The sequence below is a fragment of the Plectropomus leopardus genome, chromosome 20 (genome assembly GCF_008729295.1).
Source record: "Plectropomus leopardus isolate mb chromosome 20, YSFRI_Pleo_2.0, whole genome shotgun sequence".
NCBI classification, from domain to species: domain Eukaryota; kingdom Metazoa; phylum Chordata; class Actinopteri; order Perciformes; family Serranidae; genus Plectropomus; species Plectropomus leopardus.
Window position 1 is genome coordinate 8,653,778 of NC_056482.1, and position 24,915 is coordinate 8,678,692.

Here is a 24,915-nt window from a genome sequence, read left to right on the forward strand (position 1 = left end):
AACCAGAAATTTTAAGCTAATTCACTTGATAAATAACTTAAAGGAGTTGTATGCAACATTCAGAGCATATCTATGATAGACAGTCTGCAAATGATTCTCAACATGGAGGTGGCTAGGAGTCAGCTGTTCTATTTTAATTTAACAGTGCTAGCAATAGTAACAGTGCTGACAGCTAACACTGTTACCTGGGTGGAAGCAGAGGGTGGGCGCTGCGCTTCTGCGATGTGTCGTCCCAAAATCAGCAGTAATGAGCGTATTAGCAAAGTCACGCACAGGGACTCACATCCACAGACATGCATGAACATGCAAGCATGGCTGCATTGTCTACCACAACACTGGACAGAGAAGCTTCCATGCAACTCACACAGAGGGATAGTGACTTTATTCTCTGCTCAGGAAACCATTACTCCACCATATCTTTACAAAGCAAACAGTGGTTTGCTGCTATATTAACATTTTGAATGTTGTATACAGAACTTTTAAACAATCAAATAAGTATCATAATCATAGACGATAAAAGTTCTGTTGATAGTAATATCCTTTAATTGACTGTATATTTAAACATAACACACAGGTGAGTCTCATTAACCAATAACAATGACAAATGCTGTTCTATGTTAAGTGTTACTATAATAGCTGTACAAAAAAATGCTTTGTTTTATTATTAAAGGAGAGAGACGCCTAGACAGTGACAAAGACAACTTTGAACGTGGGTCAGAGGACAAGTTTACGATAGAGGCGCCAAACCTGGGAAGGCTGAGGAAAATCACCATTGGACACAACAACAGAGGTTCATCAGCTGGATGGTTTCTAGATAAGGCATGTACAATCTACATATGCACAGATGATCCTCATAGATGTGCACATGTGCTTAAAACACTCACAATATTCTTCTCCAGGTAGTGATTGATGACATGGGGAATAAAGAAGTGTATGAGTTTCCAGTGAACCGCTGGTTTGCCATGGATGAATGTGACGGCAAAATACAGAGAGATGTGTTGGTTGGATCCGTGCAGCCAATGGGTGAGGAAGCTTTACCCTTTCTGGCTAATATCCTGTCACCTTTTTACAATTCATTGATTAAATAATAATATTTTGTGTTTATGCAACTACTTAGGAATTGTATACAATGTACAAGTGATGACTGGAGATGTGAGGGGTGCAGGCACCAACTCTAAGATTCACATGGTCATGCATGGCTCCAAGGGCTTAAAGAACAGCGGCAAAGTCTTCCTGGAGGGCGGTGCTTTCGAGCGTGGTCTCATCGACATTTTCAACGTAGAGATTTGTGAACTTATCAGCCCGCTCAGCAGGGTCACCATCGGGCACGACAATGGGGCCGTTGGTGCTGGCTGGTACTGTGAAAAGGTACTACACCCCTGTTTTTGGTAACTGAATGATTCTCAAAGTGTAATTCACCCACCAGGCACAAATTTCCCCTCTAGGTGGTTATCTACTGTCCGTTCACGGGCATCGAGCAGACATTTCCATGTGGGAAGTGGCTGGATGAGGATGAGGGGGACGGACTGATTGAAAGGGAGCTATATGAGATGGTCTCACTCAGGCAGAAAAAACAGAAGAGTAGGTGTCATCATTCAACAGAGATCTCTACTCACTGAAAGAAAGAGAAATCACTCAGATTATCTTTACCAAAAAAAGAATTCAAGTGGTGTTTTATTAAATAATGTCTGATTCTGAAAACACATTCGCTTTTGATGAAAACTTTACAAACCCACTTTACTATCGAATCTTCTCCTCTGCTACTCCAGAGTACCCATGGTCCCTGTGGATTTTGACATCAGATGTGAAGGGGGCGGGGACAGACGCCCAGGTGTTTCTGCAGATCTATGGAGAGAAGGGCAAGTCTGATGAGATCAAACTGGAAAACAACTCAGACAGTTTTGAACAGGGCCAGCTTGATAAATTCATGGTAAGCCTTCTTCAACTGTTAAGTTCTCACACTGATCTCCACTCTTACAAATTTTGCTTTCAAGTATCTGTCATATGTATCTGATCACTGTAGATTGAAATGCCAGACATAGGAAGATTGCTTAAAGTGCGCATCTGGCATGAGAAGAGACACCCATTTGCTGGCTGGCATTTAGCGAAGGTGAGATCCATTGTGCTGTCTGTCAGATCTGTCGGTGTAAGCTGTACAGTCTGTTGTATGGTGCCCCTTCTTAGCACTAAATTAGACACTGAATTGGAGTCTGCATGTGATCTCAGAAATATGGAATTGTTTGGAAGATGTGTTCTATGTCAGTGCCTCGGCCAGATCATGAACCAGACATGAAAAAGTGTGTGATGACATGTGGGTTGTGACTTTCTGCAGGTCACTTTGCTCAAGACTCTTACGATGGAGAAATATTCATTTGAATGTGGCCGTTGGCTGGACATCAATGAAGACGACAATGAGATTGTCAGAGAGCTTCCAGCTACCGGAGAGCTCATTGATGAGCCGCTGCCCTGTAAGAAACACACCAAGGAAACACACATATGCTCATTTGATCCTAAATACATTTGAGCTGTTTGACCAAGAGTCTGTGCAGATATTTGAATTCTATGGGTTGCCTGTTTTTTTTTTTTTTTTTTTCTTTCAGTGATTAAGTATCGTGTCACTATCTGCACTGGCAATGTCAGTGGCAGTGGCACCGATGCCAGCGTCTTCCTCAATATTATTGGTGACCTGGGTGACACAGGGGAGAGACTCATGTTTATGAGCAAAAACAATGTCAACAAATTTGAAAAGGGCAATGTGAGTGCAACAATAATACACACAAAATAAATAAATAATCTGGGAAAGATCTTTAACCAGTTTTCTCTGTCTCCATTCAGCACGATGAGTTTCTCATCGAGTCCGTGTCCTTGGGCCAGGTGCGCAGAGTACGTGTGGGTCATGATGGCCGTGGTGGAGGCTGCGGTTGGTTCCTTGATAAAGTGATGGTCAGGGAGGAAGGCCAGCCGGAGAGTGTGGCCATTGAGTTCCCCTGTTTCAGGCAAGGCACTAATACTTTACACTTAACTCAAAGGACGATCAATAACGCTCATATTTCTGTATGGTACACACAATGCAACTGACAGTTAGCTTAGCTTGAAATAGAGAGAAACAGCAAGTATGGCTCCCAGATAAAAAAAAAAAATACACCTTCCAGCACCTCTGAAGCTCATTCACCCATCAAAACCTGAACAAACTGGCCTGGTTTCTGTCAAAAACATGGAAAGAAAGCGATGAGAAAGAAAAAAATGACCCCCAGATTAGCAAGAAAATAGTAAAAAGTACAAGAAAAAACCAAATCAAACAAACAAACAAAAAACGAAAAAGAAAATAAAACAAACAAGTAAATGACCGGGAAACAGTGCTTAAAAGTTATAAGAACTTTGGAACATAATTTTGAATATCTAATTACGTTCATTCTAAATACAATTATCCCGAACTTTTTTTCTCTTTTTCCTTAGACACTTGTCTCTAGCTTCTTTAAAAAATAATAATTTTCTAAATCTTCTAATTTCTGGACATATTTAGATCATTTCTTGCAAAGCTGCTCATTGCCTTTTTTCCCATGTTTTGGAAAGAAATTTAACCAATCTGGGCTCAAAGGTGAAATACTTGTGAAAGGCAACTGAAAGCAGCACAAGAAAAGTGATGCCACCCTTTGTTTTAAAGGGCTAATCAACATGCTAGATCTTGTTTGTTTAATCTGTAAAACAATGAAGAGAAAAAATGCAAGTTTTGGTTGTGCAGAAAGTGCTTCAGGTTTTTAGTCTTTAGTGGTCAACTTACTTGTTGTACAGTTATGAGTTTGGTTTTTACCCTGTCATCTAATTTTCAGCAACGAAGAATTGTATGCTAAGTTTTCTTCACAATTCCTTACTCAATAACCTACCAAAACACCAAACAGCTGGACAAAAATGTCCAAACAGCCCTAAAAGACTCAAATCGGCCACACATTCGCTAGTTCTCCAGTGGCATGTGTTTAAGTAGTTAGGCAACTGATGGATGAGTTTGCCGCTACAAATCGGCACTAAATGCACATTAGTCAGCCAACTCTCTCCTTCTGTAACTGGATCCAAACCGCAAGGCTGAGGTGCAGTGTTTCATCTGGAATGAGGCTCTTCCTGTCTGTCTGTCAGTCCGTCTGTGCTGTTGAAAGGAAAGGCTTGGTAGCATCCCTCATTAGACAATGTGAAACTGTTGTTTTGCATGTTCTGTTTTATTTGTATTGGTTATGTTAATCATTTTCCGGTAAATCTTATTCAGTTTGAGGAGATCTATTTTCCCTATGATGTTAAATTATCTTAGGACAGAGTCCTGCATCAGATGGGGAAAAAGATGATTCGCAGATGGTATTTTGGCTTAATTTCTTGACTTAATCAGGTCTGGGTTAAACAAAGAACATGAGGGTCAGACAGTGGATGTTAGATAAAAACTATATATTAAAATAAAATGAAAATAATAATTTAATTCATTATTTTAATGTTAATTTCCTTTTGAGCTCTTTCTTCTGCACCATCTGGAATATAAAAGCTGCTTCAATTAGATGCATTACTAACAGACGCTAATTGTAGATTATGAGAACATTACTTAATTAAAATTAATTACTTTTATTTTCTGAATTTACCTTTGTTTTAAAATATATTTTGTGTATGTTTCACATGTATAAAAATTTCCTAAAATAATCACTTTAAACATGCTGCCAAATAAAATTTTTTATACAGTTATTATAGGATTTGCAATTTCGGGTTGGGCTGCAGATCTTGTTGTTGGGTCGGTTTTGCGAAACTAATTGGTCATACGTGTTGGTGGCGGGGTGGGTGCGGTATTGCACCTCCTGGTGCCATTACACAGAATTCTGTGATCCACTAGCATCCATAATCCAGCCCCGAAACCCCAAACCTAGCCTTTGAACAACTGACAGAAGTCAATATTTTTTTAAGGGAGACTGATGCTTTGATGCACAATCTGACAGGTTATAGATTTTGTTGTTGAACCAGTTTGGGAGCAGGTCTTGAAAAATCAGACTTGTGTAGGACTCACTCTCTGGCTATTTGAAATGTTGATGGATTTTAAATTAAAGCTCATGCATTAAGCAAAAACTTAAATTGAATTGTTAAAATGCTAAGCATCCAGCCACTGTATTTTAATGTTTGGGTCTTAATTTTTCTCACCTTTACCTTGTGTAAACTAAATCTGTTTAGATAAACCATAAGTTATACATTTATAAGCAACGTGGTAGGAGGGTTGATCTCAACCTACGTTTACAACTATAAAATTCAATTAATGTTTTCCTTCAGGTGGCTGGATCGTAATGAAGATGATGGGCAGATTGTTCGTGAGTTAGTCCCAGCTGGAGATGGCCTGCTTCTCTTCAGTAAGTGCATAATTAACATTAAAAAGATTAAGTTTACTAAAAAAATGCAACACATCTTTAATGCTCTTATAAACTACATTATTTTCTCCTGTTCATCCCCACAAGATGTCAGCTACCACATAGCGATCAAGACGGGCAGTGTGAATGGAGCCAGCTCAGACTCCAGGGTGTTTGTAAAGCTGTATGGGGAGAAGGGTGATACTAACAAGATGATACTGGCAGTTTCCGACAATGACCTCAGGAACTACTTTGAAACGGGACAGACTGACATCTTTACCATTGACACTTTTGACATTGGACAGGCAAGTGCTTCACACATGAGTACACTTAATAGTCAACAGAGTTTATGGTTCAGATATTTATCTGTCTTTCGTTAATCTGTTTTATCCTCCGATGTCCTCTGTTCTTACAGATCAACCGTCTCCTTATTGGTCACACTAATGAGGGCTTGCGGGCTGGGTGGTTTCTGGACAGTGTGCAGATCTCTGTACCAGTTCACGGGACGCAGTACATGTTCCCGAGCCACCGCTGGCTCTGTAAAGATGAGGCTGATGGGAAAGTGGAGGTTGAGATCTATCCCAGTGAGATCTTGGAAATAGAGCAATGTAAATAAAAACAACTTTAAAAGTACTTTTAAGTCAGAATTTAGACACAGTAACAGTGATCATGAGTTGGAGTTTGGTTTCATATTTTTTTAATTTCGAACATGAAAAACAAATAAACAAAAAAATTAAGCAAATGACAATAATTGAAATGGATGATAATCTGCACACAATAGATTCTAGTAAAAAAATAGATCCTACATAATTGTAAAGGAGGAGGAGAAGTATAACCTTATGAGTTACTCCTCAATTCATTCATGATCTTCAGCTCAAACATACATACACTTACATAATTACACTCTCACACTCACGTACATATAAGCACACACACACACATCCATATGTACATATACCTTTATATATACATTCCTGTGAATTTACACACACACACACACACACACACACACACACACACATGCAGTATACTTCTCTGCTCTACATTATCTTTTCTCCTGTCACAACAGTGATCAACTATGAAGTAACAGTGGTCACAGGGAACGTGCGTGCAGGTGGCACCAACGCCAATGTCTTCTGTCAGATCTACGGAGATGAGGGAAAAACCGAAGTCCTCGCTCTCAAGAGTCGCTCCAACAATTTTGAACGTGGCACCACTGAGATCTTCAGGGTCTGTAAAAAGTCGTGTTTTGTCAATGTAAGCAGCAGATTTCGGTCTCTGGTTTGACCAAATTTTTACATCTACTACCCAGATTGAAGCTCTGGATGTCGGAAAGATCTACAAATTGCGTATCTACCATGATGGAAAGGGAATTGGAGACGGCTGGTTCCTGGAAACAGTGGACATCAAGAGGCTGACGATGGCTATGGTGCAGGTTGAGGTGAAGAAGGAGGACACCAAGAAAGACAAGAAGAAGGACAAGAAAAAGAAGAAGAAAGAGGAGGAGGAGGTGGAGTTTGTTGAGGAGCTGCAGGAAGTGGTGGAGACATTTACCTTCCCCTGTAACCGCTGGCTGGCCAGGGATGAGGAGGATGGGGAGATTGTGGTTGAGCTGCTGACTGAGGACAATGAAGACCTGGAGGGTAAGTAGAGCATTAAGGTAATGTGTGTTGACGCACTGTTATTTGCTTCCAGAGGCTAGATGGTTTGTCCTTATCTGCATGTACGCACATACATTTGAAAACGTAGCTTTTCTTTTTCTATTGGCCTTTTGTCCAGAGGCAAACTGTTTGACGTCACTAAAAATGGATCTTTTGCAAAATATTTGTCCAGGGTGAAGATTTTCAGAAACTCTGTTGTAAAAGGGAAACTTAACTTTTTGGTTTGAGAGTGTGCATCACATTTTCTTTATGAGGTGTCACCAATGAGGTGACATTTCATGTAATGACAGACATGTTTTTGGCTCTAACCTCGCTAGCGGTATCTTTATACCTTCATACCATTTTGGAATATCACCGGTTTATACAGTGTATGACGGTATCAGTGTGCAGCACTAACAACCCCCCTGCGCCCCTACGACTTTGAAAACGCCCTCTGATATTGTTTCTGTCGACAGTATCCCTTCAGTCATTGACACAAGGCATTTCACTGTGAAGCATTTGCAGGACCATGTTGTTGACAATGCAGTAGCTTGCATGGCTTCATAAATGAGTGCAGTATGTGCTTTTAATCGAGGAAATACAGTAGTTATAACAGTAGGCATTTCTGCTGATGGTGTCACAACAAAAACAACCAATTAGACATTCAGAACAAAACCATCATTTTACAAATGCCACAGTGTGTGAGGCAATAAAGGATGGGAAATTCTGTTTACAAAAATGCCTGTGTTATTACAGAAGAGGCCTTAAAGGAATATTTTACCCACAAAATGACCATTTGTAAATCGGTTAGTAATGATGTGTTACCCCCTTTTTTAAAATACACAAATAACAAATAATGTACAGTGCAGGGAGGGGCAGAAAACCAACTTGTGTAGTGTAATCCAAGGCTAATTTATCCAGTTGTATGCTCAGTACCTTCCAAACATTTTTGCGTTGAAAAAACACAACTTTAGTATTGGGATTTGGCTTTGAGGAGAGTATGGATAAGTTTCACTTTCAGTTTCAGTTTAAATAGTAAGCCTAAGGTTTTAGCAAAAATGCATGTTTTTGGGAGGTATTGAACAGACAGCAGGATAAATGAGACTTATCCCACGAGTTTGAAAAAAGATCCCGATCAATTCATAAATTCATATGTTTGCTGTTTTCTGTGGAGGCCTGAGAGAAAAAAAATCTTTATGAATCCAGGCAAACAAGGTATGACTTATTGATTTAGAGATGGTCATCTTGTGGGTTAAGTATTGCTCTGCGTGTGAAATTAATAATTAATAGCAAATTAGGTACATCAGGTGCAATGATGTGCACTTTCTAACTGTGTCTAACTGTGTTTTCTCTCTCAGTGAACTCTTATGAGGTTCATGTATTTACTGGGACTATGTGGGGAGCTGGGACGGATGCCAATGTTTACGTCAACATCTATGGAGAGATTGGCGACACGGGGGAGCGGCAGCTCAGAAAGGGAAACAACCTGAACAAATTTGAGAAAGGCAAGGTAAACTTTGTTTCTGTCATTTCTAGATGTGCTCATTTAATGTGATAATCTAAGTGTTAATATAAACTTTATGTATGAAAGGAATAGACTAACATTTTGGGAAATATGCTTAGTCAATTTCTTGCAGAGAGTTAGTGGCTAATTATGAGGTTAGAGCCAGGAGATGCTTAGCTCAGCTTAGTTTAGTTTAATTTAGCATAAAGAGATCAGGGTGAAAACAGACACTTTATTCTTCCACTGTTTAGAATGTATTGTAGATTTATCTTTTTCACCTGATTATTTGTATTTGTTCTACATGGTCATGATTGTCATCACTGATACTATAATCCCCTCTATTAACAAAATAATGATCTAAGGCTCCTTGTAGGTAAAATACAGATCAAATATACAAGTAATGAGGCTCTCCTGGACTGATAAACTAAGACCTTTGACATTTCTTAACCTTTTGTGACTGTTTTGTTCACATGTGACCCAGGAGGATATTTTCAACATCACAGCTGTTGACTTGGGGGTCCTAAAGAAGCTGAGGATCCGACATGACAACAGTCAGGCCAGTGCTGGCTGGTTTTTGGACAGAGTGGAAATTGTAGACAACAAAGATGACACCACGTAAGTCATGATGACATTAGAAAACAGAATAGCAACAATTCATTAATTAGTTATCAGCTTTAAAATTAATCAGCAACTTATTGGGTTAATTGATTAATAGTTTTGTGTAATTCCTTTTAAGAAAAAAAGCCTAAATTCTCTGATTCCTGTTTCTTAAATGTGAATATTTTTTCTGGATTCTTTACTCCTCTATGACCATAAACTGAATATCTTTGGGTTGTGAACAACAAAACACATTTCTTGGGAATGAATCTTTTGGAAAACACTGATTGACATTTTTCACCTTTTTCTGACATTTTATAGACCAAACAGGTCATCAGTTATTTGAGAAAATAATATAATGATAAGTTGTTGAAGCCCTATTAGAGAGCAGAGATCCATCAGCACTTTAATTTCAGACGTGTAACTGTGCTTCTCACAAAGCCCTTTAGAAACCAGTTAATGAAAATTTAATCATTTATTTCATAGATAAGAAATTATAAACCCCTTACTGTGTCATTCTAGACACCAACTCACTGCAACAGGTTTCACAGAACAACATCATCCTAGATAGCAGACAGAGCCTTTGCACATAAAATATCTGTAGAGCTCCACTGTGTGGTGAAAAATGGTACTCAACATCGAACAGTAGAAACTAAACAGAGATCTTGATATTGTAACTATGCCGACTGCAAACTGCACATAACATATTTTTGTTATCCGTTGTCTTAAGGTACTTTTTTCCTTGTAAACGCTGGCTGGCTGTTGATGAGGATGATGGACAGCTTGCCAGGGAGCTCGTTCCTGTGGATGAGGCCTTTATGAAGAAAGGGGATGATGATGATGAGGAGGACTCCGAAGCCACACTCGGCCTGGAACAGAAAGGTGAGAGCAACATTATGGCTGCCTTAAAAGAGAAGCGAGGTGCTGAAGAATCATTTTTAAATTAATAAATTGGAATGATAATCACAGGATTACCATGTGTAATTTATTCTGGTTTCCTGTTATCACAGCCATGTCAACAACCTACACAGTAAGGATAAAAACCGGTGACAAAAAGTATGCAGGAACCGATGCTAATGTGTTTATGATCCTGTACGGCACCAAAGATGACACAGGTGAAGCTCCAGACGATCACACTCTATTTTTATCTGTGTGCATTTGTATTTAAATGATGAAATTGTTATGTGATGTGTGCATCTACAGGGATAATTAACCTGAAGGCCTCAAAGACTCATAGGAATAAGTTTGAGCGGGGGATGATTGATGAGTTCATTGTGGAAGCTGTGGATATTGCACTGCTGAAGAAGCTGCGTGTCGGACATGACAACTGTGGTACAGTAGGACAGACTTCCTGCCTGTGCAGTAAATAATGCAAGATAGGTCTGCATATGTTATCACAACAATGTGTGTTAATATTTAAGGAGGAGGATCAGCAGGCTGGTTTCTTGACTGGGTGGAGATTGATGCCCCGTCTCTTGGACAGAAACTGCGTTTCCCCTGCGGTCGTTGGTTGGATAAAGGGGAGGATGACGGGGCCATCGTCAGGGACCTTTTCCCTAATTCTCTTCAGACAGAGCTTTACACACCATGTAAATGATCACCGCATGACAGTTTACATCAAAATGAATGTATATTTGTCATTTGATGCAAATCATCTGTAATATTTTTTGTTTCATTTTGTAGTTGTTCCTTATGAAATTAAAATCTTCACGAGTGATGTGTTTGGAGCCGGCACGGATGCAGATGTCTTCATTGTCCTCTATGGACGAGATGCAGTGTGCACCCAGCAGAAGTCTCTGTGTGTGAACAAGAGGGAGAGGAGGATGTACTTTGAGAGAGGAGCCGAGGACATGTTTATTGTTGAGGTACAGTGACAGTGTATTAGTCATGAAAGATAAATAGGTAGAACTGGTGCGTTCATCAAACTCGGCTGACCAGGCCAGTGAAGAATAGCAAGGCCATCAATGTATTTACTGCAGTGAATCCAGCACTGAATCCAGTGTTAACCCTTTAAAAAATCAATTTTCTCATGCTGCGTTCATACGCCTTTCACATGCATGTAAATAATTGATACCGAGCAAACTGGTTTGATTTCTTTTCAAAACACAGCTGAAAATGCACTGAGCAATTTGGCAAGAGATGTCCCACAAATTACAAGAAATTAGGAGACATGAAAATGATCTGAAAATAGTTTCTAAAAGGAGAAAGAGAGGGAGACATTATTAGAAATTGATAATAATTTAAAAAGTAGGGATAGTAGTAGTAGTTTTTGTTTGTTAACTGTTTTATTGTTAATTTTTTTTTGCTAAATACCAGGTAATTTTTTGTCGTAACTCTTACCTTGTAACTTTTTCCCATATTTTTGAAAGAAATAAATCCAATCTGCTCAGGTTTCAAAGGGTTAAATTGGTGATATGTTCTGCTTTCCGTGCAGCTAGAAGATGTGGGGGATGTGATTGAAAAGATCCGGATCGGCCATGACAACCGTGGGATCAACCCAGGCTGGCATCTGGACAGAGTGGAGATCAGACGACTGCTCAGGAAGGGAAAGGTACTCCCTGCTGTGGAGTAAAATACTTTTTCTCTACTACATTTTCCCTATGCATTTTAGATACTTAACACAAAATAGGGAGGGAAGAGAGGAAGGGCCAGATAGACGAATTAAGGAATGAGAGAGAAGGAAAAACTGAAATTTGTTTTATAAATCCTCTAAGTTGTAAAAAGAAAAAGATCTTGGTTTTCCTCAACTGTAATGTAGGCCTCATTTTTTATGGTGATGTATTTTACAAAGACATCAGCTTCATAATCCTTACCAGCATTTACTTGTACTTGTACTTTCAATACTTAAGTACATTTGATATTCTAAAGTTACTTTTGATACTTAAGTACAGTAAACATTAAATACTTTAAGATATTCACTCAAGTAATATTCTAACAGGTGACTGTCACCTCTATCAAAGTCATTTTCTGGTAAGATATCTGTACTTTTACTCAAGTATGGCTTTCAGATACCTCATCCACCACTGCAGCTTCTGCTCACACACAAGCACTATGTTTGGTCAGTAGGTGGAGGTGTTCTCCTCACAGACAGATGAGGGTAGTCCACTGCTGTAATTTCATTTATATTTTATATTTCTCATACTGAACTGATGCTCAAAGGCCAACACTGTGTCCATTCTCCTCTCAAACGCACAAATGAAATTGTAGCTTTGTTTGTTTTCTTTTCTTTTGCTTTTCTCTCTCTCTCTCTCTCTCTCTTTCTCCCTCTTTTTCTCTGTTTTTCTCTCCTTCTCTCTTTCTGCGTCTTAAGGGTTCAGAGACTGTCATCTTCCCGTGTGAACGCTGGCTTGCCAAGTCTGAGGATGATGGAGAATGCGTGAGAGAGCTGGTGCCCTCTGACATCATCACTGAGAAACTTTCACGAGACGGAAGCCTGAAAATCACAGAAGTGGAGGTGGAAGATGCCCTGGAGAGTATGTTAACATACACAGACAAGCATCACATTCACCAGTGTTTATACACACACACATACAGAAATATGTTGTCTCACTGCTGCGGTACTGTCTTCTCCCCACCTTTCTGAGCATTAGTTTGGAAACTAGACACTTTTCCCTTAAGGTCCTTTTTAATCCCTGAGTGAGTCTCTGTTGTGACAGTGGCATCAAGCAGCGATGGAAAATTGCTTTCTTTTCACTCCGTTTTCCGCCAATTGCCTCTAACCGATTCCCCCGTGTGCTTGTCTGTGATCATCATCCCCACTACAGCTCACACATACACAGTATCAGTGATGACAGGTGATGTGTACGGAGGCGGCACCGATGCCAATGTCTTCCTCACGATTTACGGGGACCTGGGGGACACTGGGGAGAGGAAGCTCAGCAAGTCGGAGACAAACAGCAACAAGTTTGAGCGAGGATCTGTAAGAAAGTATTTTGTGTATTATCCACTGAAGTAAGGATAGACAAATATTCCAATGAGCAGCTTTATAATAAAAAACAGAATGACAGGAAATATATCACATAAAAAAAGTACAAACTATATAATTATACAAGTGTTTTTATTTCACCTATTGTCACATTTTTATATCCGCAGGTGGATAAGTTCACTATAGAAGCAATTGACCTCGGACAGGTTTTCAAGATAAAAATCCGCCATGATAACAGTATGATGAGTGCCGACTGGTACTTGGACCAGGTAGAGGTGGTTGACGTAGATACTGAAGAGGTGTTTCTCTTCTTATGTGAACGCTGGCTCTCCAGGAAAAGGGAAGACCGACGTATTGAGAGAGTCTTCTATGTTAAGGTAAATGGACTGCAAATGGATAAATGGAGTGCTTTTTTGATGCGTATCTCTAGTCTTAGCGACCACTCAAAGTGCTTTACACTACAGGCATTGTGTTCTTTCAGGGTTATGAAGGAGTAAGAGAGAGTCTAAATAGCAAAAAGAAGAACTCAGCCTTGACAGTGAAGAGTGTTGACAGTAACATGAACAAAAAGAGTAAAAAGAAGAACGAAGAAGAAATCAAGCTCCCGAGTAAGAAAAATCTTTCCTCTGTGAATGCTGGTCATTAATATTCTAACACAGACATCTTTACATAATCCCTTGCTCTCATGAATGAATAAGTGTTGTGCCCTTCCTGTGCAGTCATACCATACCACATCACCATCTGTACTGGACTGGAGCGGGATGCAAGCACCACCAGCAGGGCTTACGTGATCATCGTCGGGGCCAATCACAGCCAGACAGAGAGGTTATGGCTGGACCTGCCGGATGGGAAGAAGGGCTATGAGGCCGGCTCTCTGGAGAGCTTTCAGTCCCACGGTTCAGACGTGGGGGAGATCAAAAAGGTCGAGGTGAGGGAGGGGGTTGAGCTTTTAGAGTTTCAGTGATGACTGTGTACTCTAGCGCATCCACACACACATGAAAATGCAGAAAAATACGCCCACATTGCCTGAAGTGATTGTTTCTCGCCCTCTCTGCAGCTCGGTCACGATGGGGCCACTCCTGAAAGCTGCTGGCTGGTTGATGAGCTGTCTGTTGCTGTGCCAACCAAAGGGGTCAAATATGTCTTTGCCTGCAAGTGCTGGCTGGCCAAAGATCGAGGAGATGGTTTGACTGCTAGAGTATTCAACGTGCTGGATGCAGAGGCCATTTCCATCTCCCAGCAGGTATGTAAATGGGAGAACATTGGTGACAGCAAAGTGATCAGAGCGCAAACATCACAGCTAAATCAAATTAACAATATAATGATAACGAGTCAGTTTCAGACTGTCACTAATGAAACCAATGGAACTGTGTGGAAAGTCTACATCAGAACTGTCATTTTAAATAAATACATTTAAATGTGGTAAATCTCTTGTTTTATTTGGGATTTTAAATTAACTTCAAGACAAGAGTATCTGAAAGATCACCATCCAGCCTGTTACAAATATGCAGATACATTTGAGAGGGGACATTTCTTACCCCTTGTCTTTTACCACAAGACATAAACATTTGATTTGTTGAAAAAATGCCGAACATTGTTTTTTATGTTTTTTACAGCATAAAAAACAAAGAAAAACAGAAAGCCAATAGGCATTGCATATCATATGTAACAAGTGGGCAAAGGCTGCTTCATTAGTACAATGTGTTGTGAATTTCAGACTCTCCAGATGTTATGTGTTTTGCCATTTCATTTAACCATAAATCACATGCAGGAACAGAATCTATCTTCAACACTCGTAAAATTAACTTCTTTGCAACCACCATTCCAAACAAAACAGCCATTTTGGGGTATTTACTAGCAGAGGATAAGGAGCTAGTCACTACAGGGTAGCTATGAACAGTTCAGGTTTCCAAAATTTCCCAAATGCCTCAGAGAACATGTGACGTTTCTCCTGTATGTATACAGTTTACTGGAGATGCTGGATATTGTTGTGCTATGACACTCAAATCTCAGAATTAAAAATATGATTCACTACACTATTGATATAAAAAAAAGGTTTTATTGAAGGTAGATTTATTGGTATTAGATGTGTCTAAAAGGTTTGTGATATTTATGAGGGCTTATCTTGGCTGATTTGGGGAATGTCTTTGACACCACTATGTTTATGAGCCCTTTTAAAATTTTTGGCCCTTCAATAATGTGAGTTAAAGTTATGCACAGTCACATTACAAATAAGATTAGAAATGATGAGTAGCCTCCTTAAAATAACTTTTATCATCAATGATTGTCAGAGTTTCTTTTAGCATTAGAAATAGAAAATGTTTCTACATTACAATCTCACAATTTTACAACTTATTTTTAATCATACCCCTCCATGACTTGCCGCTGTTTGAACTGTATTATTGTAAAAACAAGATGTCTGTTTATCATTTGATATTGACTAATGGATGTAATGGATGGAGGATAAATTCAAATCCTCGACTAGTGGAGTTTTAGAGATACTACCAGTGTAGTACTTATGTGAGTATATAAATAAAAAAAAAAAATCTATCAAGTAAAATATCTTATCTTATATTCTATTTTCACATCAGATTATTTACGAGGTGACCGTGGTAACAGGAGACGTGCAGAACGCGGGAACAGACACCCTGATCTACATGTCTGTTTTTGGAGCCAATGGCAGCACAGAGGAGATGCTGCTGCAGAAGAATGAAGACAGGTAGCCAAATATGGCCAGCGGAAAACAACGTAAAATAAAGACAGAATTTCATTATGCTGTAGAATGTAAATTCTGTTTTGTTTGTGTGGTGAATTACAGGTTTGAGCGCGGTCAGGAGGACACTTTTAACATGGAAATTGATGACATCGCTCCACTGAGGAAAATGAGGCTTCGTATTGATGGCACGGGCAGTCGGCCTGACTGGTTCCTGGATCAGGTCAGCTCACTTTTAAGGAGAACTCAGCTGATATTACACGTCAATGTATGTTTAGAGGTCTTGAGGGCTATTACTGCACATATGGAAAATATGTTATAAAGCCGTTTGTGGCTCATAAAACAAATATGGAGGTGCAGCATAAGAAAGCAGTAAACTAGACCTGCTCCTCATCTCTGCTTGAGGCTAGCAGCTCGAGGCTGCATTAATCATTACTAGTATACTTTACTGAACTGTTAAATTGCAGTGAGGATAATGTAGACAACAGGTATTAACTGGGGAGAACAATACATGAAATAACATGTATAACATCTCTGGTTCTGCTGCATCAATTGTAATATTGTTGTCTAACCTGTATATATCAGGAGATGTCTGTTCAGGATATTTACAATGATATTAATAGTATTTGGTTATGAAGAAGAAATTGCAGCTCTTGTCCATAAAACCAGGGGCATAAAAAACACAGAACCGTAACTGTTAGCTTCTCCAAAAATCAATAGTACAAAGCAGTCACAGGTTTGTGTTTTTATGCTGGCTCTGTGTGCTGTAGGTCACAGGATCATTCAATCTATTATATCACACAGCACACAGACAAATACACACACACATCTATCCCTGCCTGCAGGAGAATGGTCAATGATTCACCCACCCACAAAGACACAGACTCATACACACACACCAGGGCCCAGAGTTCCTGGAGTGAGCATATTGACCCATTTTATTCACCATGCTGTTGTTTCTGGCACACACACACACACGCAGTAATGAGCAGTGTGTGTTTGTGTACTCAGTAGAGAAAGATAGAAAAAAAAATCATCCCAAATTTCCTTTTAGTGTAACTTGGTTTATGGTAGTTTAAATGTCACAATTTTTAATACATAGTCCAGCAATATAATGGACTGCATTAATAAACATAGTGTCCCCAAATGGTTCAGTATTTTCGCTCTCTGGCTGACCCTGTGAGGACAGCATCACTGCTCACCTCCAAATTCAGTCTGATGTTTGAGGCCAAATGAAACAGAACACATTTCCTATGCAAATGTCCTCTCTGGTAAAGGCACCATGCCTGCAGAGCAGCAGAGCAGTCAGGAACAATACCGAGCCCTGTCCGTCCGTGCCTGGGACTCAGCGACTGCGAACATCTCCTTGACTTGACCCTGCACAGAGCCTTGTGTGTTCAGCATCACAAGCAGATGTGCTGCCTTTATGGATTGCTGGGTCTATGTATTGAAATGGACACAACAGTGCACCGGGCGGACTGCCAGCATAGTAATCGGGCCAAATAAATATGCAGAGTGGAGAGGTAATACAAGTGTGGCTGCCTGAGCTCAGTCTTTGTCTAGCAACAAAATGTTTCCCAGGACGAATGATCAGAGGCAGGGTTTGTCTTCATACACATAAGTGTCCATAATATGACAATGTGGGACAGAACCTTTATTTATTTATTATTTATTTACCACCTTGGTCCAGACTGAAATAACTGTTTGATGGATTGACATTAAATTTTTGAACATTCATGGTGCCAAAAGGATAAACCCTAATTTTGGTGATCCCATGCATTCATGAGGTTGACACCTATTAGACTGCCATGCAGTCTGGTGCAGATTTTCCAGTGTTCCTGTTTTGGTTATGCACTGTGAGTTATGGCTACTGCAGCAGATGCAGATGAAGATTCCCCACCAGAACACCCATGACCATATCTCAGGTTCATGTTTGAAGTTTTTAAAATGAGGAATGATTCCTATAGTTTTAAATGTTTGCTTTACTACACACAAACTGCCTCACAGCATGTCGAGGTATGGGAACATTTGCTTAATTCCATTTGAGTATTTTAAACAAAATTGTCTGCACTTGTAATAGTTGCAATTTTTGTGCTATGTTTGGACAAAGTACTATTAATGGATTTGTCCAGAAAGTTGTCGTGCACTGTTAAAAGTACTTGCGTTGAGATTTTTTTGTATTTTAGTAGTATTTTGAATACTTCAGTATTTTCAAAAGCAAGTAGGGAGGAGAGTGAAAGCAGAAACAGCCACAGTGAGATGTTTACGGGCTGCAGACACCAGGCTCTTACTGCACCTCTGCAAACAGCTCACCTCAAACAGGTAAACTTCTTTTACCTGCCTGCTGGAAAAACATACACACATAAAAAAAACACACACAGGGGACTACGCTCGCTGCTTTTAAGATAAGCCCTCATCAGTTATAAAGACACACCTTCAAGCGGGTAGCCCTGTTGTAATGGAAATGCAAATCCCTGCAGAGATAGGCTGACAGGGCAAACTTAAGCCGGCTCATGATTGTCAAAAAGCAGCATTAGTTCTCCAGTGATTTTTTTTTTCTTTCACTGTGACAGTGGATCATAAAAATAATCAATGTCAGGACTTTGAATGACATTAAGAGTTAAGTGCGATATAACGTTTAAAGAGCTATCTCCATGTATCCAGGTGATCATGCGTAACCTGACAACAGAGGAGGTGTCTGTGTTCACCTATGAGGAGTGGCTGTCCAAGACACGTGGACCCAAGAGAACGATGATCTGTGAGATGGCTGCTGTCGTGGACGAGGAGGTGATGGTGGAGCTCACCACCTATATAGTCCAAGTCAAGACCAGTGATAGTGCAGGTAAGTCCTCAACACATGCTGGCTGTCAGCTGACTCTTAAAAAATGTTTCATTAAGTTCATCAGGTAATCCCAACAAATAACAGTGAATGTGTAGCTACCTGTTACAGTCAGAGAAGGACCTTTTCTTTTTCTTTCCCTGTGAAAATTAGTACATGCCGGTCATTGCAAACATTTATGTGAAAATTTAGATATGCTTCGTGTATTTTTCTGTACTTACATTATCAGCCATACTGTAAAGCAGTAGTTCTAAGCCTCTTTAGCTTAAAACAAAGCTTTTTATATTTCTGACTCATTGTCACAGGTTGACTGTGTTTTTTGGTAGTGTTTTCATGTAGTTTTATTTGAATGTAAATATAATCAACATTTAACACTGGGATAGGAGACCATTTTCAATCGACATGTTTTTACTTTTTATGACATTACTATACATTTTAAATGTCTTTTTTATGATGAATTGTACTTTGAATAACAAAAATTTTACAAAAACTATAACAGTCGTCATTGATATTGCTTATGTAACACTAATATTTAGCCTGTTTTTCTGCTTTTTAATACATTTAAATAAGTAATAAAACAGAGTGTTATGTTCCCTGACTAGGCTCAGAGGATGAGGGTAGTGACAAATAATTGAAGGGTAAAGGAAAAAGACAATCACACGAAGTCCATAAACAGCAACTGTGATTTATTTCCAAAAAAACACCCAAAGCATTAAGAGACTAACAAAAAAATGACTTTTCTGACATTGATTGTACCCACAGCAGTCGTGGAGCAGCTTCATGGACATACCACACATAAAACTGCAATACCCTGTAATACTAGAACTAGTGGTAATAGTAATGGCAGTTTAGTAATCTTTTTATTGATTATGATTACATTAAATACATTAATTATTACATTAATAATTATTTCAGACACTGGGGCATGGTTTTCTGTCATAGCATAACAAATTCATACTCTTGATATTTTCTATAAATACATTATGGAGAATGTTTTGAGAATTTTTGAATATTAGGGGGAGTGTCCCCACAACATATATTATAATTTTTGCCCAGGTTCGAACACATTCAACAGATGAGGCCATTTCAAGTCCATCTATTCGGAATACTGACATCATCCATCCATCCTTTCATCTCAGGGTCAGCGTCAGGTCAAATCCAATGATGCTCATCGTGAGCAGAGCAGCTTAGACGTCCTCTCTCATCAGTAACATCCTCCAGCTCTCCCTGGGGGATCCTGAAGGACTCAAATGTCAGATGAGACATTTCATCTGTCAAGTGTGTCCTGGGTCCACCTTGCAATCACGTCTCTGTTGATTGTTTCCTGAACTCTTTCAAGATAAGGCACTTGAGGGCAACCTACAGGTGCTTAAATGAGTTCAAACTAGATGGTGGCTTGATATTTCTCAGATGAGTGAGCTCCCCTATTGTACCAAATTAGCGCTATGACCTTGTAGAGGTGATTTATGTCTGTAATCACATTCTTCCAACCACTATCCAAAGCTTAAGGTGGAGTTCATGGCTATGTTACACAGCTCCTCATCAGTCATCAATCATTTATTGATGACTGTACGGCCAAGGTTGGCGAAACTTGCTTCATGTACAGCAGGTGGGCAAGTCAGCAACATCAAGCATAGACAGATGCTAACATCACATTAGAAACACGACTACTTCAACAAACATTATGCACGTTACAACAAGAGGAAGTTCACAAATAATATCTACGAGATTCACACAAAGTGTTAAGTGCAGTTCATCTGTTGGGATTAAAGAGAAGTTTTCTCATTGCAGTGGAGGAAAAAAATGTTTTTAAAAGTGGATCATTTGACCTGTCCTTGTGCCGACGTTTATGTTTTCCAGGAGGAGCAAAGCTAGAATAATTCATGTCTAACTCAAATGTGGTAGTGAAAGAAATCCTCTTCAGAAACCCTCCACATGGCTCTGCTCCCTCTTTTCTTCATGCGGTATTTTCTGTAGCTCAGTAGGGCTGCTGATCAATACGATAGCATGGCGAGAAGTCTGAGCCGACTTCAAAGGACCGCTCTCTGCCCTTGGCTGTTACTGGGAGCTAAGATGTAGCCCTGCGCCACCACTGAGGCTACGGGAGGAATAATGAGCCAGGCTGATAGACACACACACACACACACACACACACACACACACACACACACACACACACACACACACACGCATGTAGCCAATAACGTGCTGCACATGAAGTGATGCTCTCCTTTAGGATCATTATGAGATGATCTGCATGTACAATGTGACGAGGCATTGAATGTTAAGCACGTACATACAGGGAGGCACATAACAATACAGTCATCATTTAACAGCAACATAAAGTGCAACTCTTAATTTCATTTAAATGACAGGGCTGTTGATTATAACATCAGATTTCTAATTTAGTGTACACACATCATTGAAGACATGCTGCAGACTGCGCAAGGTTTGTGCTCACCATCACCTAATACACATTCACTAAGTGTCTGACACACTGTAATGAAATAATAAAACACAGAGGGATTACAGATGTGCTGTCTGAGTCACAGAGTGCAGCTCTCTCTGCTGCTCATTTTCCTCCATGCATAGTGTGTCCGCTTGTTAGCTGATCACTTTCCTCGGGGCTTTGAAAACTTGGTATTTATTGGCAATTCAGGAAATCCCTGCACTAGTTAAGCTGCATTGCAGTTTAAAAGAGCTACAACAAAGTGCAAGCACTTTTGAATTTATAATCGGCACAAATGAGGTCAAGTGCATTTTTTTTGTAGTTAACAATTTTATGAGTTTCATGCAGTCTAGTCAGAATAATATACATTACTGTGCAAAAGTGTTAGGCCTCTTTAAACTTTGTTATTTTAGCAAGGTTATAATGATCATTCATATTTATTTTTCAGAAGTCTCCTTACTAAAATACAACCAGAATATACAGGAGATATTTATACACTATTAAATGCAATTTTTTCAAAATAAAACAACTTCAGCAAAGTACCTTGAACTCTCTTGGGCAGACAATATGAGATTTACAATACTAATGTTATGGTGTATACACCAGGTTGCATTAAAGACATGTCTAAAGCTTGGTTGTACAATTCCATGTTTCAAGCTAAATATTGAATTCAGTCTGAAGAGTCCATTTTGTTCTGTCTTGTTGATGTTTTTATGCATTGTACATTTTCTATGTGTTCTTTGCTTGTATCTTAATGAAGGGAATGAGAAATATCCTCATCACAACTTTGCTAAAAAGACTTTTGGGCTTTACTGTAAAAATTAAGAATTCTGATTTTAGAGATAAATCTAAACATAATGTATACAGTATATTGCCCAGCTAACAATTGTTGCATTGCTCTTTGTTTAACCGGACAGGCGTTCAAGGGAAGTCGAAATTCATATTGTTTTTTTCTAACTCTCTCCTGTCCTTCTCAGGGGCAGGCACTGATGCCAACGTGTGGATCATCATTTTCGGAGAGAACGGAGACACGGGCACGCTGGCATTGAAAGAGTGCAACAAGTCCAACAAGTTTGAGCGCAAGCAGGTGGACACATTTCGCTTCTCGGATATCCTCAGCATGGGAGAACTCTCCAAAGTGCGAGTCTGGCACGACAACTCAGGTCAGCCCTCGGATGAACAGTCACCCTGCATAGGGGGCTTTGTAACTGGCATTGTGAAATGTGCTTTGTAAATGAATTTATGAATGAATTTTAAGTAACAAATTAAGTTACAGCCATTCAACCCAAAATAAATCTGGCCACAGATACATTAGTCTGACATAACGGAAGATATCTGAGTCCCCACTTCTATTTTGATGAAACAGTTGATGACTAAATGGATCTGCTGTCAAAGATTAACAACTGACACATTGCTGTCTGGCTCATAGGAAGCCTGAAGCAGTGACGCAGCTTTTTACTTATTGGTTTAAAAGATTCCTGCATCCATCTTGTCACATTATTCTTGACAACATTTATTATGTATCTAATTTTTTTTTGTTTCCCGATCCCATTCCACTCAGGTCCTGCTCCAGGATGGCACTTGGAGTACATTGATGTGAAGGATGAGATCATGGACAAAACATTTCGTTTCCCCTGCGATCGCTGGCTTGCCAAGAATGACGATGATGGACAGATAATGAGAGAACTGGCGTGCGCTAACAACGACTACTTGGACCTCAACGAGAAGACGAGTAAGGCCGTCACATAAGACATATCTTGTGTCCAAAGTTGTAATCCTTTAGATTTCAGTTCTGTATTACTTGGCGACACCTGTGGTCACCATGGTAACAGCAAGTGCAGTTTAATTTAAGTAGATTGTTCCGAGTCAATATTCCCTATTTCCGATCTAAATGTGTCCCAGTTCAATGATCCCAGCACCTTTAGCACTGAGAAAGGGAGTCTAAAAAAGTCAACAGTTTGGCTCGTCTTTGCTCATTAAAATAACATACAGCAGCTCAAAAATGTGTAAGCGAGTGCCGAGCATATTAGTGTGAATCACCACAGCCAAAAGCATGAAGTTGCTGTGACCTCTTTTTGTGTGTGTGTGTGGATGGAGACGGAGATGAGCATGCTGGCAAATACTTCTATCAAGCACAGATCATCTGAATGGAAATAGAAATGGCAGCTACAATGTTGTTAAAGCACGAAACACCACATAACGTAAAATAATCAATTCTGCTCAGTTTACTGTATGCGCTGCCGTGTTGATGTGACGTCAGGTGTGTTTATCTCTGCAAATTTGGACTATATGGAATTTGCCAAAGGTTTCTGTGCAGCAGCTCCAACTTGAAATCTGTTCCATTGCACTTTTACTTTTTTTTTCCAAGTTCTGATCACGGTGGATTGTAGTGTGATACTATAGGTCCCAGAATTTTGGAGTCCAGCGAATACTCATTTAGGAGCTACTTTGTCAGTAATACAGTGTGTGTTTCAGTTTACAGTGCAGCCACACAATGATTAGTACTATATAGAAAGATAATTACTTAATGTTCCTGATAAATAATTTTAACAAAAGACTGTAAAGACCATAAATAGTATGAAAAATGGGGACTGATTTCATGGAAATCTTAGAGATTATAACTTTAAATTACTGCATATATTTCTATGCTAAGGCATCTTTATGTAGGTTATATGTTCTGTTGGTGCACATGTCTGTTTGTGAACAACTGAGACCATTTTCTTTAACTGTCTGTTTTCTCTCCAAAAGAATACGAAATTTGTATTACAACTGGAGACACTGAAACCAAAGAAAATGCCTGGATAGTTCTTGAGGGGAAGAAGGGCCGATCAAAAGAATTCGTAATGGAGAACTCCTCAAAGAAGAAGAGGTTCTTGCGGTAGGTACTTGGCGCAAGATTAACTTAATGAGCTGCAACTTGTTTACATGAAAAAGCTCAAAGAAATGTGCTTTCTCTCCCTCTAATTCTACTTTTACTCTTATTATGATAATCCCACCAGCACCAAGCACTTGAGCTACGACCAGTGCTGCAATTCCACCATGATGACATTACACCATCCAGAACAAATTAGCACTGACATGAATTTAAAGTATGTGGGCCAATTTAAGGGAACAGCTACTGACACTAACATGCTTAATTTTTCTCTCTTTTTTAGGGGAAATGTTGACAGGTTTGACTTTTCATCAAAGAACTTGGGAGACATCGCTGGTATCTGCCTCGGCCACACACCCAAGGATGGAAAGAAAGTAAAGGGGGAGGTTTTGTGGCATGTGGAGGAGGTCGTCATCACAGAAAGGGAACTAGGAAACAAGTAAGACATAAATTACTGCTCAGTGACCCACATCTACGTTCATGTGGACGCCATTTTTTGGTAACAAATCATATTTATCCTTCTTCTCAGGTATGTATTTAGCTGCAATGCCCACGTCCCGCTCTCTCCAAAGAGGGATGATTTCATGACCTTCGAGTGTGCGAAATCCATTGAGAGCTTCGCCAGTAAAGCTCGAAGCCTGGTGCCCGTCAAGTACGAAATCATCGTCATCACGGGCGATGAGAAGGGAGCAGGCACAGATGCCAATGTTTTCATCACTATCTACGGCTCCAATGGAGATTCAGGCCGCCGGCAGCTGCGGCAGAAGTTTCGGAACCTTTTCGAACGCGAGCAGACGGACCGTTTCCTGCTGGAAATGCTGGACATGGGAGAGCTGCAGAAAGTTCGGGTGGAGCACGACAACTCCGGTCTGAGCCCCGGCTGGCTGCTGGATCGTGTGGAAGTCACTAACACAGCCAACGGTGTCACCACCATCTTCCTCTGTGGGAAGTGGCTGGACACTAAGAGGGCTGATGGGCAGATCGCCAGGGTCCTTTACCCGAAATACTAG

General features: G+C 39.8%; 1 protein-coding gene across 1 annotated transcript in view; it reads left to right on the top strand.

Annotated features, from left to right (window-relative positions):
• The window catches only part of loxhd1a (lipoxygenase homology PLAT domains 1a), a 34,322-nt gene extending 9,407 nt beyond the window's left edge, over positions 1-24,915 (top strand). Inside the window, exons 6-41 of the mRNA XM_042509651.1 lie at positions 671-819; positions 900-1,023; positions 1,118-1,368; positions 1,446-1,581; positions 1,770-1,930; positions 2,024-2,110; positions 2,333-2,468; positions 2,601-2,755; positions 2,836-2,996; positions 5,293-5,369; positions 5,475-5,671; positions 5,782-5,974; positions 6,436-6,596; positions 6,679-7,009; positions 8,365-8,516; positions 8,992-9,125; positions 9,838-9,989; positions 10,118-10,222; positions 10,311-10,439; positions 10,529-10,696; positions 10,791-10,972; positions 11,542-11,658; positions 12,418-12,580; positions 12,872-13,026; positions 13,200-13,409; positions 13,514-13,640; positions 13,752-13,960; positions 14,090-14,275; positions 15,624-15,751; positions 15,851-15,968; positions 18,410-18,587; positions 22,011-22,196; positions 22,595-22,765; positions 23,782-23,911; positions 24,189-24,344; positions 24,435-24,915. Coding sequence (XP_042365585.1) covers positions 671-819; positions 900-1,023; positions 1,118-1,368; positions 1,446-1,581; positions 1,770-1,930; positions 2,024-2,110; positions 2,333-2,468; positions 2,601-2,755; positions 2,836-2,996; positions 5,293-5,369; positions 5,475-5,671; positions 5,782-5,974; positions 6,436-6,596; positions 6,679-7,009; positions 8,365-8,516; positions 8,992-9,125; positions 9,838-9,989; positions 10,118-10,222; positions 10,311-10,439; positions 10,529-10,696; positions 10,791-10,972; positions 11,542-11,658; positions 12,418-12,580; positions 12,872-13,026; positions 13,200-13,409; positions 13,514-13,640; positions 13,752-13,960; positions 14,090-14,275; positions 15,624-15,751; positions 15,851-15,968; positions 18,410-18,587; positions 22,011-22,196; positions 22,595-22,765; positions 23,782-23,911; positions 24,189-24,344; positions 24,435-24,915 — 6,056 coding nt within the window. The remainder of the gene's footprint in view (positions 1-670; positions 820-899; positions 1,024-1,117; positions 1,369-1,445; positions 1,582-1,769; positions 1,931-2,023; positions 2,111-2,332; positions 2,469-2,600; positions 2,756-2,835; positions 2,997-5,292; positions 5,370-5,474; positions 5,672-5,781; positions 5,975-6,435; positions 6,597-6,678; positions 7,010-8,364; positions 8,517-8,991; positions 9,126-9,837; positions 9,990-10,117; positions 10,223-10,310; positions 10,440-10,528; positions 10,697-10,790; positions 10,973-11,541; positions 11,659-12,417; positions 12,581-12,871; positions 13,027-13,199; positions 13,410-13,513; positions 13,641-13,751; positions 13,961-14,089; positions 14,276-15,623; positions 15,752-15,850; positions 15,969-18,409; positions 18,588-22,010; positions 22,197-22,594; positions 22,766-23,781; positions 23,912-24,188; positions 24,345-24,434) is intronic.